The sequence below is a fragment of the Trichogramma pretiosum genome, unplaced genomic scaffold (genome assembly GCF_000599845.2).
Source record: "Trichogramma pretiosum strain Unisexual culture from Peru unplaced genomic scaffold, Tpre_2.0 scaffold74, whole genome shotgun sequence".
NCBI lineage: Eukaryota > Metazoa > Arthropoda > Insecta > Hymenoptera > Trichogrammatidae > Trichogramma > Trichogramma pretiosum.
This window is the reverse complement of record NW_019641708.1, coordinates 13,202-31,849: the sequence shown is the minus strand read 5'-3', so window position 1 is coordinate 31,849 and position 18,648 is coordinate 13,202. Positions and strand designations below refer to the sequence as shown.

The following is an 18,648-nucleotide window of genomic DNA, read 5'->3' as shown; positions in this document are numbered from 1 at the left end:
TGTATTCAAATTATCTCACAAATTCGATGAACTAAGTGCATTCATCAAAATCCTAACAATTTTTACCAGAAATGTAACATTTTTCTGTATCTTTTTTCTATTTCAATTTTTGTAACCCATACGCGCAGTTCTATTGATACCTTTTTCAATGCGTGTTTTTTGCTTTACCAACCGGTATTCGCGTAATTATAGACAAAAAACTTGCCAGACAAGATTATATAAATCTCAGAAAAGAAAAGCATTAATCAGCAAACTCGAAGTTTGATTAATTTCCACGAGCAATGTTCAAATTTCGGAATGATGAATATTAGAAATTATGAATATTCGGAAAGTTTGAAAATCGGAATATTGAAAGCGGAACATGAAAAATTCGGAAACACAAAAATCCGAATTTTATTTCGAAATAAAATTGTTAACGCACTTTGTGTTGTATTACGATCTTTTCTTCTCTTTTTTCTTTATCGCGTATGTATACTTATGGTCAATTCTCTGTGAAATCAGATAGACAATAAATTTCAAATGGAAAAATTTTTTCTTTTGTTCACATCAGTGAAATAAGAGATTTATTATGTTCTCAATTTTTCAGAAATTGTTTGACATTTTTAACCTTAGTTCGAATCGATACTAACTACGACTAATTTCAGGTAGTTTAAAAGAAAAAGAAAGTCGCGAAAAAACCGAGATCGAAATTGATCTTTGAAAACTCATCAGAATAAGAAGTAAATTTTGATTTCGCTCCGTTGTTATTTTTCCCTATCTATTTAACCTAGAATAAAATTTATATGCTTAAAAAGTGTCTCGAAAAATAATATCGGTAAGTAATAAAAAATACTGATCGATCGGCCGATCCACGATCTGACACTCGCTTTATAGCGAGTTGTAGATTCTCTACAAACCGACAATCTTTGTAAGTATTTGTTTTTCCACGCGTTTTCTTCCTAAATTAAATTCATTTACTATTTGTTTATTATGTAATATTCATATGTAAAATCATGAATTTATATCTAAATTAAATTTTGGGCTTTTTATGTCGACGCGCGTATCTCTTTCTCTCTCGCTCTCGCACGCGCGTATATCTGTGTTTACGTATACGCACGAGGCAATGTAACAGCATAAGCAGCAGCAGTCAGCTTGGCTCACGGCATTGACTGCGTTGAGATATCTTTCTCTCTCTTGCTTATATGCGTACGATAATACATAGAATACGTATGTGCTGTCTATGCGTATACGTCGCGAGATTCTACGCACTATCATGCATGTTTTTTAGTTACATTCGAAAATCGTTTCTGCTAAAAAAATTTTAAACTCCTATAAAATGCTGTAAACAGTTTGATTTTAGACTGCAATAAAAGTTATTATAATTATACATGAGCTGCGTTCATGCGTAAGGGCTCGTACTACGGAGGCACAAAATAATCGAAATTACTCACGTTGTTGCCTCGCAGACGAGGCCAAGTATCACGCAGATATGATGCAAGTCGCCGAGGTTTTATGCTGCTGCGATGGAGATCTTCGGGTCTGCCAGGTCGTATAACGTATAACACTTTTTGATCAAGTTCTTCATTTTCGAGTAAAAAAATTGAATTAATAAAATTTTGAATGAAATGAACCATGAATAGAGGCATTCGAACCGGAAAACAACCATAGATAAAAAAATTATGCAATGCAAAAAATAAAAAAGTATTAAAAAGTTATAATTTTCTAGGCTCGTAATCGTCATAATTGTGCCGTTTGTTGACAAATAGAAGTAGATAGTGAAAAACCCCTTAAAGGAAATTGGGCACAAGTGGCGTTTGCTCGTAATCATCATGAAACAGCCCTTCAGAATAGTCGCTGAGATTCCGCTTGCGACGGATTGGAAAGTCAAGGCAGACTTAAACATCGTTTCTTTTTTATCAAAAACCATTAAACGATTCTCGCAAAGATGTCACCTGCTACAAGTTCGAGAAGAAATTTGGACAAAATGGGACACGACCTGAACTACAAATGACAGTACAGAAAAGTCCCAAAGATTACGCATGTGACAAGTGAAAGAAGACATTTGGAACGACTTTCGTGATCCAAACGGCTTCTCACAATTGTTACATGCGGAATCTCTGCGACTCTTATGTAAAATCATTTATAGCTCAAGACGAGTCCCAAATTGCCCAAACCTCTTCTCGTACTTGCAACATGTGACGTCTCCACGAAAATCGTCAACTGGTTTTGAATATAAAAAAATGATGTTCAGTTCTAAATTTCCTTACAATACGTCCCAGACACCATCTCAGCGACTATCCAGGAGGACTATCTCTCGATGAGTGTAAGCAAACACCACTTGTGCCCAAGTTCCCTATAGATACCACAGCCTCTTGCCGGGATACTCCGAGCTGTCTTATCGATAACACGTGGCCTTATGGGAGAAAGTCTTTTCCTGGCTGACGCGAGCAAGTGGGTCGCTCTCGACTTTATCTTTTCGCGAGCATTCAGTCCTACCCCTCGAACGGCAATTTCAGTCNGCCTAGAAAATTATAACTTTTTAATACTTTTTTATTTTTTGCATTGCATAATTTTTTTATCTATGGTTGTTTTCCGGTTCGAGTGCCTCTATTCATGGTTCATTTCATTCAAAATTTTATTAATTCAATTTTTTTACTCGAAAATGAAGAATTTGACCAAAAAGTGTTACACGCTATACGACCTGGCAGACCCGAAGATCTCCATCGCAGCAGCATAAAACCTCGGCGACTTGCATCATATCTGCGTGGTACTTGGCCTCGTCTGCGAGGCAACAACGTGAGTAATTTCGATTATTTTGTGCTTCCGTAGTACGAGCCCTTACGCATTAACGCAGCTCGTGTATAGTACGGTCAGTTATCGCTCCATTCGTTTGGAAAAAGGCTTTTCCTGGCTGACCGGACTAGAATGACGCGCCGGGAGTTTGGACCGAAATTGCGGTTCGAGGGGTACGACTAACTGCTAGAGTCGCCCACTGGCTCGCCTCAGACAAAAAAATACTTTTTGACCTTACAAAAAATCCATATTTTAATGTTAATTTTCCTGTTTTTTCCAAATCTGCAATAAAAAATCTGCAATAAACATCTGGCGCGCTGAAGCTCGAGAAACTACTCTGATTACTTAACTCAATGAGAGGGAACGATTTGAAGAGTAAGCACGCATTGATAATGCCCCAGATGTGAAACATCGATGCTTGTGTTGGGATTTTCTGACTTTTCTTTTTCTTGATTTTTCTTGATTTTCTCGTTTTTTTGATTCATGTTTTTCGTTTTTTTGTTTTCTTACTTTTTACTTTTTTGATTTTAGATTTTTTTATTAAATTGATTTTTTCTTAATTTTTCAATTTTTAATTTGTTTTTAATTTTTTACTTTTTCAATTTTTAATTTGTTTTTAATTTTTTACTTTTTCAATTTTTAATTTGTTTTTAATTTTTTACTTTTTTATTTTAAGATTCAAGGAGCCTACTATCACTCCACTGATGTGAAGGAGTTGTGTGTCTTACACCAGTTAGCCACCAGCTGGACACAGCATGGATCTCGTCATTTTTACGAGCTTCATTACTCACACGAATTATAATTTTTATATCTTTCAGATGTTTTTTCAAATACATGTATTTATAAAGTTTTTGGATGTAAATCTATTTTTCGTTGCTTCCAAAACCGTCAATTTGCATCGTTTTTCCAATCAAACTTTTTTTTTCATCATTTTTAAATAAACGAGCGAACGATTAATAATCGGCCCTCAGTGGTCGGCTCTCGACAAAAACTCACATAAATATCCAATGTGCACGATCATACGCGTGACGCATTTAGCAATAAAATGTCAAAGAACCATACGTTACGTGTAAAATAATGAACTCGAATTTTTTTAATCTCGCCATGTGACGATTCACCGGTGAGACAATGACACAGAGACTCCAAAATCAAGCCAATAATATGCGAGCCATTTCATTAAAAATGACGCATATGATCTTTTATAGCAGTTAATGAGATGTTTCATCCGTCTCTCTACCAACGTGAATGGATGAATAAATAGATATCGCATGGAAATATTTACGTCGACAGTCAGCCTCGTACTTACATTCGCTCGCGTAAAGTACAGAATTTACGGATGAACGTTCACGTATTAAATACCTCGGAAAAACGAGCATCGATCGAGCGTAATTACCCGCGATTCGTCGCGGAGCAATTACTGCTCTTCTTCAAAATAATTCCTCATAATAATTCGATCGTGCTCGATTCCAAGAATAGCGAAATGAAAAAAAAAACGATAAATATCGACGATTTTACGAAACGTGCTACGGATACTCACTCGGCCAATTCGTGTGCGCCCGGAAAAGGCTCCCGACCCTCGACATTGCGTTTCACGACGTGATCCTCGTTCCAGACGACTAGGCGACGACGATCGTCGTCGTTATTATTCCGGGTTCTCGGCGGAAGCGGCGGCGATTCGGGTTCTCTGACGGTAATATGTACGTAGGCTCTGGGCGTCGGCGGTTCCGGGGATTCGGGTTCTCTGACGGTAATATTTATGTAGGTGCGACCCTTCGACTCCCTGATTTCGTGCTCGTATATTTTAGCGCCCGCCATTCAAGTATTTATTATATGACAATAATCGTGCAAAATTACGAATCCTATGGTACCGATCGTGAACAGTTACGAACGATCACTCAACGAGACACTAATTAGCGAAATCATAATAAACTCGGACCTATAGATTTCTCGCTGTCTCTCTTTCATTTTGAACTTCGTAGAGTAGCTTCGTTCAGTCTATCGATTGGGGTGATTCATCGTTGTCAATTGGTTCGAGTGGTATATAATATAAATATTTTCAAGTAGATCTTTTGTCATTTCTTCTGATTAATTATCATAAAAAATGTAATTCTGGTAATTTATTCAGGATGAGGGGATTTAATCATTTTTTGCAACACATTTATGAAACCTATTTTCATGATCGGATATGCATGTAAAAAAAATGAAAAAAAAAAAAAAAAATAATCGTCGTGATTTTTTCAGATAATTTTATTATAATATTTCGTAATCAAATGGCCTCAATACTTGAAATACCAACGCAGCGATCCTCGGCGTCGAATCACGCGGATATTTTTACATAATACAAAGAGTACAACAACGACATAAACAGAGAAACAAATGTCACTCGATGCTCGAGACAAAAACACGCAGCGGGAAAAATTATCGTCACTTCTCCTCGTATATAGCCTTATAACGAGCGATTATTCAAGTCACTTACCGTTGCTTCCTATTTATAAATTGTGCGAGTAAAAGTAGTCGTAGCGGAGCAGACTGCGCGGCTCTCTCGGGGGGGCAATGCGGCGACTTTTCTTTTTTTTTTTTTTTTGCTGCTGCCGCTGCTGCTGTTGTATACACAAGGAAGTGCGAACGGGTAAACGTCGAATTACTCCTTGAACTTCCACTCTTGGCGGCACATGGGACACAGGAGGCTCGTCTGCTGCGAGTTCAGCCACTTCATGATACAGTGAATGTGAAAGCAATGAGAGCACTGGCCCCAAACTGCAACAACAACGACGACCATAACGATTAGATAAAAATTTGACTGGTGGAGCGAATAGGAGGGATCAAGAACGGTCGGCTATCCGCGAAATTTTTAACCCTAAGCTTTTCGCTGCTACTCCCTCGACATTAAACACAGCGAGAACGACGTATAGGGGAAACTCACGTGCGTGCCGAGGCTCTCGTAATCCATATATGCGCGAACTACCCTTTCGCTTCTGTAGTGCTGCGGCAACAATAACAGCGTAAGAAGAAAAAAAAAGACCAGCGGCTTTTGCACGCTCTGAGCCGCTTGTCACACACACTGCACACACACTGCACACAAACAGACACAAGAGACAACGGGGCTGCACTGCGTGTGCTCTTGTGCCTTCTTCTTCTTGCTATATCGCGAAGCCAGAAGCCGATGGGGTGCGAAGGCCGCCTACTGACATTACACTGCGCCGATGTATATCGTGTCGTCTCTCTCGAGCACTGCACCGAGCCGAACCGGAGCAGAGCAGCGCAGCGCAGCTCTGCACTACTATATGTACGACACTCCGATCGATATCTTTCGTGCGCTTTGTGTGTCTGTGTGTGTATCTCGTTTGTAGGTAACCTCGGCGGCGCTTTCGCAAAACTACCCCCTGCGCCGCCCGCCGACCACACGCATCGTTGAGACCGGTGCAGTGCGCATATGCGAGCGATATACGAGCCCTGAATAAAAGCACGCGATGCCGGTCGCGTATCGAAAACTCGCGAAGATTGGGAAATTTCCTCGTTGATCCTATGTATGGATCGACTTTACGATGAATAAGGGCCAGACTTTTCGGCTCAGAGGTACGGCAATTTTATTTTATAATTTAAAAATTTACCGAGTAAGCTGAACTTAATTTTCGAAACGGTGTTTTGGGATAAATTATTTATCTGGAATGCCTCGTGACTTGGAAAGACAAAAGAAGGATTTATCCTTCAAGTGGTGTGATTCTGAGAGACACTATTACAGGTCCTGAAATGATTTTAATCGAGACTCGAACCTCGATTTGAACCACTCCACTGATGACAGAGGCGTGTGCTTTAGACCGCATGGCCATCAGATGAACCCATGCGATCTAATATTTCTGTGACTTATGTATAGTACACTTTCTTTTTTTGTCACTTGGCTAATTTCAACCGAGTCAGCCATATTGACTTGGCAATTGATCCCGATGATTTTACAAACACATCTATCAAATTTTTAGGTGGAGATACATTTTTCGTTGCTTCAAAAAAACTATTGGGAAAACCAACACGAAAATGATTTTTACGTGAATGTGCTAATGAAAATGCATTTTATTTTCATCGAAGTCGATATTACTTATCACGATTTATGAGATACAAAAGTTAGTTTTTTCTATTCAATCAAAATTTTATCGTACATTTGAATTAGTTAAAAATTAAAAACGCTCGTGACATAAAAAGACAAAAGAAGGATTAACCCTTCAAACACGTGATAAGTTAGGCGGCGCCAATAGGAAAAAATCGCGAAATTTCTGCAAGAAGTTTTGCAGGAATGCGGGATTTCTGCAGAAATTCTTGCACGAATTTCGCGAATTTTTCCTATGGGCGTCCCCGAATGGTTTTATCGAGACTCGAACCTCGATCAAACCACTCCACTGATTTGAAAGAGATGTATGTCTTACTTACACCACTTAGCCATCAGCTGGACACACTTTAGATCTAATATTTTAGTGACTTTTGTATATAGTATACTTTCTCTTCTTGACACTTGGGGCTAGTAGCTCTTATGAAATTTGATCCCATAATTTTTACGAGCTCCACAGCTTGTGTAAATTGGAATTTTTTCTCCTTTCGTCGTTTATTATTTGTGCCCAATCGAAATTGTTTTCCGACAAAAACTCACATGAATATAAAATGTACGCGATTGTACGCTTGACACAATTAGGTATACAATGTGTAATCATCAAAGTCGAATCGACATTATATGCGTGTACTCGCTATGATATCGCGAAGAGAAATTATAATTTTGTGACTCTTTGAGAAAATTTTACCATTACAATCAACCGCCGAAACCGATCTTACTTTTCCCAAACTACATATCCATCCCCTAAACCGATGATTCTCAAACACGCGTATCGTACAATTAAAGTCACTTAAATTTTAACGCGCGGCTTGCGTCATAATAGCCCATTAAAATGCCTCGGCCACACTGCGTAATACGATCGCACGTATGGATTCGGTGCAAAAAAAAGTTGCGAAAGTACACGACAACGGTTTGAAAAAAAAAAGAAGCAAAAAAAAAGGAAAGAACGATCGCGAGCTCGTAGCCAGAGCACACACGGCGTGTGTGCGTTAATTAGGCGCAAAATAATGGGCCTCCAAATTGGACACTCTTGCTGCGCGCGTGCAAGAAGTCGACACGAGCGCGCGTTTTATAATTACGAGCGCAATTTTCGCGAGAGGACTAAATTATAATTATTATTACTACTTTTTTTGTTATATTTTATTATAGCGCGCGAGTAAAAGTGAGAAAAGGCGTCTGTTAATTATTTATTTCTTTTTTTTTTGGTCAGCTATCGGCAGCAGCAATAAATTTCGGTTTATGTTATCTGCAGGGCTTCGTTGAGATGCAAGGGCAGAACAGTACAAGAGAAAAATGCCGTCCGTCGGAGGATGAAATTTTTTCGAGAAAGATACGAACGAGCGAGAATCATTACCTAGTGGACAGTCGTCGCCTGGTATTTTGCAGTCGGGACAGGCCGCGTCGAAGGGCATGCGACAGATTCCGCAGTTATCGTCGTTGGCTACCCACCGCCAAGTGGCGACACCTCTCCAGCCTGTAAAATAAGAACACAAACGACGCGCACGACGCAATGTTTACAAAGTTAATTGGAATTACTTTTTTTTTTATTTTCAATTGTCATATACTACGATAAACGATGATTTTGATGAACGGAGTCGTTTATTTCTTCGTCTCGCGTGAGTTCTGAATACGAAGCAAAAGAAATTTTACAGGACTTTTACTTTATCAACGTACGGCAAAGTTATAGCATGTTTTAATGTTTTTGCTTCTTTTTTCAACTTTTAAAGTATGTCCATGATAATACTGTACTTGTTAATTAAAAATGATACTACAGTTTGTTTATGAAATAATAATATTAATAAAACTAATCAGTAAGGCAATGGGATGTATTGTACATAAAATCTATAAATTGCTTATTACTCAGTGTTTTAAAGTTATCACTGCAAAAATTAAATCTGCTCGAGCAGAACAGTACAAACAAATAAAAAGTATTGAATACGATTGTCGTACAAAATTATCTCTATCTCCCACAGTAAATCAATGAAGTGCATTCACATTATGCATTCAGCAAATTTTAATAAACCACCAACGCAAATCATAACCTCTTCCACAAGAACTTCCCTGTACTATTTATCTTGATTATTTACACGGAAGCAATTGTGAACTCAAAAATATTACACGCAGAGCTTCAATTGTAAGCTGTCTGTATATAAACAAATGCAATTTATACAGATTGAAATGACGAACCGAGTACTCACTTTTGATCGTTACTTTCATGACACACCGGCTACTGGTCGGAGATGAATAACAGCACTGCTTCAAAATTTTTTCGTCACTCAATAATCAAAGTTCCGAGAGCAATAACACCGTCGCGCGATTTTCCGTAATGACTAAAAAGTAAACGACAATGTAAAGGCACGTTGCATCGACTCATTTATGACACGAGAGCGCAATGACAACTGAGCTATAAACTACCTGCTTCGAGCCGGACAACTGAAAAGTTGCAGACAACAGCAAAGCACGCGTCTATCGGTATAAAATGGTTGATTGACAACAGGGGCAAGGTTTTTTTTACCATTTGAAAAAAGTGAGCTTTTACTTTATCATTGACTAAGTTTGATATTCTCAATGAAAATGTGTTGTATGCACATAATTGTAGGATGTTTATATTTGTCTATTCTTTAAAATTGGTGCATCAGAGTTGAAATATTTCTACAGCAATTGAGATTAACGATACATTGGAATGCTTTTTAAAAAGCATTAAAAGTTCAATGATAATGCATTTGATAATATTTAATTTGATTACTACATTGAACAGACTAATATGAATTGAATTTTGATTTGTAATTAATTAGTGACATACCGAGTTCAATGGTTGCTTAAACAACAACATGTGTGGTAAATATTATAATAATTTTATTATATAAAATTTAAACAAAGTTTTTTATAATTATAATCATTTATAATTATATAAAAAAAGTTACATTTTGACAGCATGAATATCTATATGATATTTAGTTGTTGTTGCGTCTGTAGGCATGTGCAGCTGGTTGCGTTACTTGCAAACCAGGAATATTGTTGAAGTCTAGCATCTTCATCATTTCCTTAGTTTCATTATCAACCTCGATGATGTCATTATCGAGGGCAGAGATTTCTGGAACATAGTTATCTCTCCTTTCTCTCTCTTCTTCTTGCAGTTTGATTGAGATTCCTCTGACCTGTGAATGTCTCAATCTCTTCATCAAATGAGTGACGAAGCCAGCAATCTTATTTTTCAATGGCTTAGAGGGGATGATGGCGATTTCATCGCAGACCCTTTTATTGGTGTGGAAGTCCAAGGTCAACTTGGTATAGTATTTCTCGATGATGACTCGAGCAGCCTTCTTTACAGTCTTTGTGCGCACTCTACCCATTTTGATAGTTGAATGTTAGACCTGGTGAAAATTAAACAAAACCATTAGAATTAAACTTACACAGTTTACAGATGGGAAACAGCCAAAGAAACAAAAACACTACAAAAGTTCAAGTATCTTTCAGTGTTCAAAAAAGTATTCAAACAAATTGTCAAAGACATAGAGGTTAGAAATATGGTTCAGAAATCTAGGAACTCGACGTACAATAATTATGGATGAAAAGAAACTGTTAGGATTGAACTTGATAAGTGTCAACTAAGGTAACACTCCGGAGTTCGAGTCAAAGTTGCATCAATGATTTTATTCGCAAATTTATCATAAATTACGTGAAAAATATTACCTTTTCAAATGCGAAAAAAAATCTAGCAGGCACTCGAAACCTCATGCGCTTGGGAAAGAAGCAGTAACCCAACCTAAATGTGTGAATTATTTTGCGGCGTGGTAAGAGGCGCTACTCGCTATGCGCGAAACGTAGCGGTAAATTCAATATTTTTAAATTTAAGACACCTTCAATAACACAGTGTTTGGCCGTGCAACAAATCGATCGAGTTGAAAGAATACATTGGCTGTGCACAAGTCCATAAGTCGAGTTGTTATATTATCATCGATTGAGTTTGAAAAATTACCTTAAATTTATCATGTCCAAATGAAAATGTTTCATTTCATTGTAAAAGTCATTGCGCATTCTTACACGGTATTAGAGTAAATAAATGTAAAGTATTTTTATAATATTAAATTACTAATTTTTTTCATCGCAATCAATGCCATTGAAAGAAGTATTTTTTTAAATAGTTGCTTGCAAACCATCGCCATCAGATATCTACTTGCGTTGACTCGTATAAAATTACTATAGATTAATACACAGCATTTAAACATTCTAAAATTGATATGACGTACTCTCTGCATAAAAATGATTTCATGCAAAGGTTTAAACCACAAGCTATGGAATACATAAAATACAAATGATCACCCCAGGTGAAAATAGTATGTAAGATCTGACTCCAGATCTGGCATCAGATCTGGTATAAGATCAGACAAATATACACCAGATCTAATATCAGATCTGAAGTGACTGTATTGCCTCTAATTAATTAAACAATAAGTTTATTATTAATTAAAATTTTATAATAAATCTTAATAATAAAAGTTGTTGAATCAATTTAAATTCACATTATCAGAAACCTAAATATTGTAGGAATTTTTCTTAAAGATATTATCGATGTGATTATCAAGATATAACTAAATTTGTTATACAATTTTAATTATTAAACTTATTGTTTAATTAATTGAAGGCAATACAGTCACTTCAGATCTGGCATTAGATCTGATTTCAGATCTGATATAAGTTCTGACGTCGATTATCGAATACAAGATCTGGTATCAGATCTGGTGTACATTTGTCAGATCTTATACCAGATCTGATGCCAGATCTGGAGTCAAATCTTACATAGTATTTTCACCTGGGACTAGGCGTATATTGAATCTATCACTTGGTGCATTTATTTACAAAGTTTTATGAAAAAATTATTTGAACATAAAATCCAATTGGCGTATCAAAGTTGATCTATTTACTATTTGTTTAATAGCTGATAAACCTTTACTTAAAATTTCATAAAACTTATTAATTTATTCCAAAGGCAACTTAATCACCGCTCATCAAAATTTAACGTTTTGATTATGTAAAATGATTCAAGAACTTCTGTTGGATGCTTTGAATTAATATGTTCTAATAATAATTGGTCTGCTCCTAGACAAAGAGTGTTAGATCAAATTTGGTATGCCAATTTGATTTCAAATTCATATTTATTACTAAGCTTTGCAGGTAATGCGCTAACAGTTTTATGAAGAGTTGATGCGTTTTCATATGTTAAATGTGATCTAACATACTGCTCATGTAAGAATTGACCAAAAATTACCTTGAATTAGATAGAACATAATATTAATTCAAAGATGCAACAGATCAATATTAAAATATTAAATTGTAATGAATTCATGCAATGGTTTTTGGAATATTCCTACCCAGTTGTAAAATTTTTACAAGTCGAAGTAAATTGGTCTAAACAAGTAGAAACTTGGTTCAATTATTTGTTGTTTAAGATAAAATTCTCAAGTTTTTGCTATGATTATACTTAAATTACCATTCTGACTCATTCGTATTTAATATGAAGCATGCAGGTTGGCATTGAAATATTAAAACCCTTATACTTGTGTATTATATATATATTTGGAATTTTTAATAGATATTCCTTGTATTTGGAAATTTTAATTTTATATGAATATTCTTAGCTGCAAAGAGTATGTCTTGAATTATTACAATTCACATGTCTTTGTAAAATACCATACATAAAGTTTATGACTGCTCTATTTTATGAAGACTTGTAAATGAATATAATTGAAGATTATCTTTGCTCCAAAGCAACTCCATGTAAAAAGAAATTTCTATATTTAAGGATGAATATATCTAAAATGTTGTGAATTTTAATACATCAATTCTGACCCAAATACGGTTGAATACAAATGGATTATAATAGTTGTACTAAAATATCAAAAAAATGAGAATTTATGTAAAACAGCAAATACATTCTCCTGGTATAAAACAACTCATGCGTTTGACTGTTAGCAATTTTATTAAAATTTAAAATTGCGTATTTTACGGTACCAAAGTAGTAGTTGATGTGAAGTTTTAACTATGTATTTCCAAATTTTGAATCATTTGTACGAGTTAAACATAATATTATTTTACAGAAATTTAAAAGACAACTTTAAAGAAAAGAAGAGATGATGAAGGCATCTACCTGGCGAGACACCAAACTTAAACCTAAGTTAAAAAATGCAAAGTTTGTCAGTACTTTTATAAGTAAGAGTTACTTTATCTTCATCTTACACTATTTTTTTATTTTATGTACTCTATTTATTTTTAACATGTTTTTATTTTTCATTTTTTCAGTGGCTTCAAAATTAAAATAAAAATATTCACTGGGAACTGAAGACAACAAATTCTTATTGATGATGCATTCATTAAAGCTCTCAAGAACTTCAAGGAGGCACAAGAGCCAAAAATGAAGAGAACATTGAAGAAAAAGATAAAAAAGAAAATAAAAAAAACAAGAAAATAAGAAGAGGAAAACCAATGTACTAGACCACTGTAAGACCACTGTATTCAATTTTATACTAATAAAAAATAAAAATTATTATTACAATAAATATAATTGTATTTTTTATTAAATAAAAGCGTCCAGAAAAATTAAATTTTGCTGCCAGTGTGCTAGCATAATGGCAGCACAGCGTGATTATGACCGCACTGTGCAAGAACTTTGCATACCATTTGACAGCTAGTGGCATCTGGCATGGCGCATGTAGCTGAATTCAATACCAGCTGTCCGATTAATTGAAATAAGGAATAATCTTAAAAAACTTTACTGCATGCGAAAGTACAACAATCACATTTTTTGAAGAAATCGCTGCCAATGAATCGGCAACGGTTTTTTTATTCCTTTATCTTACACATATTAAAATTCACATATTATATGTACATAAGCATAAAACTTACACTATTAAAAAATCTATTTGCATCGGAAGCGATTTTCTTCTTTGCATCCTTTCCAGTCCAACTTGATTGCATTACCACCAGCTTACCGATTAAAAATTGAATCACGATCATCGCCGTCTACTTTCTTTCTCAAACGAATCGCGCAGCGATGACACGTGCGCCAATACTTTTTCTGACATTTTGAGAATTTCTCAAATTTAATGATTCTTGCCTTCGATGATTTAATTGACAATTAATCATTGCTAGCCAATTGCATGTAAAGCATCCCATTGAAACTTGAAAGATCATCTTTGCTGTCAGGGCGAATTTTATTCTCTGGGATTTATGTAATTTCTCTCGGTTGAATTTTTTAATCGATCCTCGAGTTGCAATCGAATCATCTGTTGATGGTCAGATTTGAAAGGCAAACTGGGAATTTTTCAGAATACCTAAAGTGAGAGTGGAATATACTTGAAAGAATAGCATCTCTCGTAACGAGGTGTAAGTATTTTTGACTTGAAACTTCTTTAAACAAACGTAAAAATCAAAACTCATTTTTTTAAAATCAATGCATTGCTTATGCATTTTTATTTATTGACATTGATGATATTTATAATTCACAGACGTACAGACAATACAGACACGCTCTCGTTCACTTTTTTCCCTTTGCAACGCTCGCTGTTAAACAAAGCGAAAATTCTCGAGATCCGTAAGTTATACAATCTCAACTTCCGCGGCCAAGCAGATGATGCGCCACAGATCCTCGTTCCTCAGCTGCTTCAGGATCAGCTCGCAGCAGGTCACCGACAGCCGCCATGCACTACCAGCCTGCAGTCGCTGGAACGGCTCGAGCGTCCAGCGCCGAAAGAATCGCCGGGTCAGATTCTCGCAGAGGTGCACGCCGCAGGCGCGCGCGAACTTGGCGGGAATCCTGTAGGGATTGCGCGGATCCGAGAAGTCGGAGTTGTCCTCGTAGGCCAGCAGCTGCTCGGTCCTCTCGGGTCTCGCCAGGCACAGCTCGTGGAACGTCACCTTCGCTCCGAGCTTCTTCTCCTGATCCTGCTCCTCCGCGCGCGCTGGCACCAGTCTGTAGCGCAGTGCTTGGGATCTCTCGAGGTAGGCCGGATCCATTCTTAAATTCTCCACGATCTCTCTGTGCATCTCGAGGAGCTGCGATATTTCGACTCTAGCGGCTGGCCGTCTCGCGATTCTCCTCACTATTTCGATCTTTCTCTGTCTCTCGAGATACTCCCGCCTCCCCTTCCACGCCTCGGCCTCCTCCTCTTCGTCTCTGTCGATGATTACCGTTGTCCTCTCGTCTCTTGCCTCCGCCGCGACCCAACTCTCGACTTCCCGCATCATTCCTTCAAAGAGCTCACCGGTTCTAATCACGTTGTGCGCCATCCGTATCTGTACCCGATTCGTCACCGGCGGCGGTACATCGTCCGACGTCGTAGACACGCGTTTGCGGGGTATTCTCAGATTTATTTCCGTCGCCTTGCTCACGAATCCCTCCTGCAGGTAAAAGTACCGATCGGGATCGTCCGACCTCGCGTACAGATCGTTCCCGATGAATATCCTCATGACGGTGGTGGCGTCGTTGCGCGTCATCACGTAGCCCGCCTCCTCGAGTCGCTCGACCACCGTCAGTATACCGCAGGCCGCTCTCACCTCGTAGTCCCGATAATGCTTCCGGATGAACTCGTTGAATAGCGCCAGGCTCGGGAAACGGAAGCTCGAGAGATCGGCGCCGCGCAGCAGCAGCTCCTCGACGGCGTTCGGCAGCAGATTCGCCGCGGCGTACTCCAGGGCCGTGTGGCCTCTCGCGTCCCTGACGTCGAGCCGCACGACCCTTCGAAATTCGTCGCATCTTTCGAAGAAAATAATCGCGAGCTCGTCGTCGTCTTGGCACTCGACGTTGTCCCTCTTGCACAGAACGTGCAGAGGAGTCTCGCCCGCGTCGTTGGCCAGATTCGGATCGACGTCGTCGCGCCACAGCGACATGTAGATCATCGCCTCGATGTCGGGCCTCTCCTGGAGCGTTTCGAGCGCCCGGTGTAGCGCGCCCGAGTTGCCCTGCTTCTCGTCACGTACGTCGAGGTGCTCCAGGAACCGATCATTGTGATCGCTCCGGGGCTGCTGGACGGCCCGTTGTTCCATCTGTTCGGTTAGCTGCACGATGTTTCCGCGGCTTGGGCACTTTACTGCGATGCTGATAAGGCGACGACGAGAACGACACATTTTTCTGCTACGTTGAGGTAGACTCGCGGCTTCTTATATATATAACGTTGATTGACAGTTCGAAGGCTCGTTCGACGATGAGTTTTCGCGCGACTGCGCGAGCATGAGTGTAACGTGCGTGTGTCTCGACCGATTCGTTGAAAATATTTATCAACACAGCCGTTTGAGTAATGTTGACATCGATATTTTCATAATGAAATATTTATTTGATCGAACTGCTGTATTGTTTTACTTTATGAATCTAAATTTTTGTAGACATTATTCAACAAAAATTATCGCAACGCAAAAAATCTAATCGAAATTTTGTCAATTTTCAAATGCTTCTATCTTGGTCTATATTCGGGGCGTCGAGACGAATTTTTTTTTTCGATTTCATTGGAAATTTTGTACTCTTCAAATCCAATACATATAATGTATGGGTTGAAGTCATTGTCGAGTTACCAGTAGTATAATTGGGTGCAACACTAAACATTACTGAAAAAAATCGATAGTTTAAACGTATCCATGGGGTATCTATGGTCTATAGAAGCTATTGAAAATCGACAAAATTTCGATGAAATGTTGTGTTGCGATAATTTTGTTGAGCAGTACGTATTTGAAACATTCTGAGTAGTAACTTTCTGAGGGCACCAATTGGCACCAGGGTCGCGTACACTTCTTCAAAACATCAATGGTTACGGTCACTACCTCAGATGAGATGATCGAACCAATAGGTCATTCTCAAACAATAATTTTATGATCTAAATTTCGGTAAAAACGAAAAATGGAAAAAAATGTTTGCTAAACGGGAGGCTCTCATCTAGCGCCTGAAAAATGACGTGTTTTTCGTGGAAGGAAGTGAATAGAACAGTCAAGTTTTTTGGTACTTATAAAATATGTATTTAACTATATTTACAAATTTTTTTATACCAAAATATCGAATTATGTGAAATAGGTCCTAGAAGCCGAATTTTTGACAAAAAAAATGTTGGTTTTGAGACACTCCGGCAATGGGAATGATACCGTTTGGTCGAAACTTTAACACATGCATTTCGAGATTTCCATTTTGCGAGAGATCGATAAAAAATCAAGTTGCATCGCCGCTCATGCACACGTTCATAATAGTGAATTAGAGAAAGTCCCGCCCTGCGCAAACTTCTTCTTGATGATCACGCAATTCAATAAGGGCACCATTGTGAGTTTTTACCTATTTTGAAAAAATGTAGAAAATATTTTTTGGTTTAAATTAAATTGTTAAATGGTTTCCAAATTGATGTTTTCAGTGAGAAGGTATTGTTATCGTCTTATTGGTTTATTAAAAAACCAGTAGCCAGCTAAAAACTCGGTCCTTTCACAGCTCTAAAAAAGACGGGAAAAAGAATTCTCGGCTAACTGTTGCACGGAATGCTGGTAACCACCACCACCATAACAATGAACAAAGGTGTAATGATAGTTGATAGCATGCGAGGTACAGGTAAGACACAATCAAGTTGCCACAATGTTTATTGAAATTTAAAAAAAAAATATCCGTATAAGTATCTATACATATTTACAATTGTAAATCATTATTTTTCTCGCATTTGTCTCAAGCAATCTCTTTCATGAACCATTTTTTTGTTTCTGATCGAAGTGCTTTGATCCCTCAAAATTCTTCGCACAAATATCACCTGCGTTATCTTTGCGACTTTCGTGTACTGTCTTTTGGTGGTAGAGCAAACTCGGTTTTTGTGTAAATTTCTTCTCGCATTTGTCGCATGCGAAATCTTTGCGACCTTCGTGAGCTATTTTTTGGTGTCTTTTAAAATTGCTTTGATCCCCAAATTTCTTCTCGCAAACGTCGCAAATGTAGTCTTGTCGACCATCGTGTAACGTCTTTTGGTGGGAGAGCAAATTACACTTGTTTACAAATTTTTTCTCGCATCGGTTGCATGCGAAATCCCTCCGACCGTCATGGATCGTCCTTTGGTGTAAGAGCAAACCCAATTTTCTCACAAATTTTTTCTCGCATTTGTCGCATGCGTAGTCTTTGCAACCTTCATGAACTGTTCTTATGTGCAAAAGCAAACGACTTTTATATTCGAATTTTTTTTTGCATTCGACGCATACGTAATCTTTGCAATTCTCGTGGGATTTTCTCAAGTGCGCAAGCAAATGATGTTTGAGACTGAATTTCTTCTCGCAATCGTTGCATGCATAATCCTTTCGACCCTCGTGGACAAAGCATTGGTGTTTTCTAAAATTGACGAAATCTCCAAATTTTTTCTCGCATTTCTCGCATGCATAGTTTTTCTGACCTTCGTGGACTGCCTTTTGGTGGATGAGCAAATGAGATTTTTGCCCAAATTTCTTCACGCACTTGTCACATGCAAATTCTTTACGACCATCGTGTACTTTCCTTTGATGGCAGAGCAAATTCGATATTTTTCCGAATTTCTTTTGGCACTTGTCACATGTGTAATCTTTATCACCTTCGTGGACTATTTTTTGGTGTCGAAGCAAATGTTGTTTTAGTCCGAATTTTTTCTCGCATTTTTCACATTTGTAATCTTTGCGACCTTCATGGACTGTCATTTGGTGGATAAGCAAATGAGGTTTTTGTCCAAATTTCTTCTCGCACACGTCGCATGCGAAATTTTTGCGACCCTCGTGGACTCTCCTTATGTGTAAGAGCAAAC

The 18,648-nt window shown here is 37.8% G+C and overlaps 2 protein-coding genes across 2 annotated transcripts; both read right to left on the bottom strand.

Annotated features, from left to right (window-relative positions):
• Nucleotides 1–5,001: 5,001 nt before the first annotated feature.
• Nucleotides 5,002–9,286, bottom strand: LOC106659625 (anaphase-promoting complex subunit 11). Its single transcript, XM_014382256.2, has 3 exons — nt 9,070–9,286; nt 8,226–8,345; nt 5,002–5,529 (listed from the first exon to the last, which is right to left on the bottom strand). The coding sequence occupies exons 1-3, from the start codon at nt 9,086–9,088 to the stop codon at nt 5,414–5,416; spliced, it is 255 nt and encodes an 84-aa protein (XP_014237742.1). The 5' UTR covers nt 9,089–9,286; the 3' UTR covers nt 5,002–5,413.
• Nucleotides 9,287–9,725: 439 nt separating this feature from the next.
• Nucleotides 9,726–10,653, bottom strand: LOC106659551 (40S ribosomal protein S17-like). The gene is made up of 2 exons (XM_014382145.2): nt 10,565–10,653; nt 9,726–10,245 (listed from the first exon to the last, which is right to left on the bottom strand). The coding sequence occupies exon 2, from the start codon at nt 10,222–10,224 to the stop codon at nt 9,826–9,828; it is 399 nt and encodes a 132-aa protein (XP_014237631.1). The 5' UTR covers nt 10,225–10,245; nt 10,565–10,653; the 3' UTR covers nt 9,726–9,825.
• Between the last annotated feature and the right edge of the window lie 7,995 nt (nt 10,654–18,648).